The 1636-nt window shown below is 45.9% G+C and overlaps 1 protein-coding gene across 1 annotated transcript; it reads right to left on the bottom strand.

Moving 5' to 3' along the window:
- Positions 1 to 249: 249 nt before the first annotated feature.
- On the bottom strand, positions 250 to 1323 carry LOC126695836 (uncharacterized). Its single transcript, XM_050392641.1, has one exon. It carries the CDS (start codon positions 1321 to 1323, stop codon positions 250 to 252), a length of 1074 nt encoding a protein of 357 aa, XP_050248598.1.
- Positions 1324 to 1636: the final 313 nt, after the last annotated feature.

Raw genomic sequence — 1636 nt, 5'->3', positions numbered from 1 at the left:
TCTCATATGAAGTCTGCTTCCTGTAGTTTTTGAACCTCTTTAGCTATGGCTTTGTCCCGCTCTTTTACAAACATTCTTTTGTTGGACGGAAGAGAATGAGGGCGATACATTCAACCTGTGGACTATGATCGACGGATCAATTCCTGGCATGTCCTTATGACTACAGGCAAACACGTCCTGGTTTTCCCTTTGGAACATCGTGAGAGCTTGACGCACTGGTTGGTTGGCCAAAGTGCCTATCCTTGTTGTTCATTTAGGCCTAGAATCATCAAGGAGTACTTCTTCCAACCCTTCCACCGGTTCTACTACCGTCTGTTGTTCTTCTATACATATAGTCTGTAAATGATCATTCATCTCCAGCATGGCAACGTAGCATTCGCGTGCTACCATTTGATCCCCTCTTACTTCTCCCACTCCGTACTCGGTGGGAAACTTAATCATCAAATGGTAGGTTAAGGTCACAGCCTTCCATGAATTCAAAGTAGAACGACCCAATATGGCGTTGTATGTAGATGAACAATTGACAACTAGGAATGTGACATCCTTGGTGATCTGTTGAGGGTAATCTCCAACCGTTATCGACAGGGTGACCACTCCTAAGGGATGCACCCTTCTTCCTCCAAACTCTACGAGTGGTGCGATGGTTGGAATTAACCGTTCTCTCCTTATCCTCTTCTGTTGGAATGCCGGATAGTATAGGATATCGGCAAAGCTCCCATTGTCCACAAGGACTCGGTGGGTGTTATAATCCCTTACACATATGCTGACTACAAGTGCGTCGTCGTATGGGTGATGGAGACATCGAGCATCTTCCTTCGTGAACCCAATTACGGGGTTGTCAATTTGTGCCATTTTTAGGACGTACCCCATTAGTTGGACATTCTGAACCATCTGTAGGTAGGTCTTGCGTGCCTTCTTGGAAGAACTGGAAGCCATGCTGCCCCTTATGATCATCCTTATGTCTTCCAAGGGTGGCCTAGGACGCTTGTTTTCTCTCCGGGCGGGCTGTCCTTGGGGCTGTTTTGTCCTTTCCTTACTGATGAACCTCTGCAACTTCCCTTGCCTGATGAGAGCTTCTATCTGCTGTTTCAAGTCATAGCATTCGGACGTGTCGTGGCCGTGATTATGGTGGAAATGACAGTACTTGTCTCTAGACCTCTTGTTGGGGTCTCCCTTCAACTTGCCAAGGAATGTCAGGATCCCTTCGTCCTTGATCTGCATCAGGACTTGATTAATCGGGGTGTTCAGAGGAATGAAGCTTGTGAACCTTCCAGTTGGAGGCTTGAAGCGCTTATCTTCCCTTTTATCTCTTGTCCTGGCCATCTTTCGCCCCTGTCCTGTCATGACTCCTCCTGTCTTTCTCTCTTTTTGGGCTTCTCTTTGAGAGCCAGCAGCGCATCTTCTGCATTCATGTATTTAGTAACCCTATAAAGCACATTTGACATGGTCTTTGGGTCATTCTTATATAAGGAAAATAGAAACTTACCCTTTTGCAGCCCATTGTGAACATGGCAACAAGTATCTTATCATCAGCTTCATCAATTAAGAGTGCCTCTTTGTTAAAGCGGGCTATGTAAGACCTCAGCGTCTCATCGTCCCATTGCTTAATGCTCATTAGGCATGCAATGGATTTTTT

The sequence above is a fragment of the Quercus robur genome, chromosome 8 (genome assembly GCF_932294415.1).
Source record: "Quercus robur chromosome 8, dhQueRobu3.1, whole genome shotgun sequence".
In the NCBI taxonomy this organism is placed as follows: domain Eukaryota; kingdom Viridiplantae; phylum Streptophyta; class Magnoliopsida; order Fagales; family Fagaceae; genus Quercus; species Quercus robur.
This window is presented reverse-complemented; position numbering and strand designations above follow the sequence as displayed.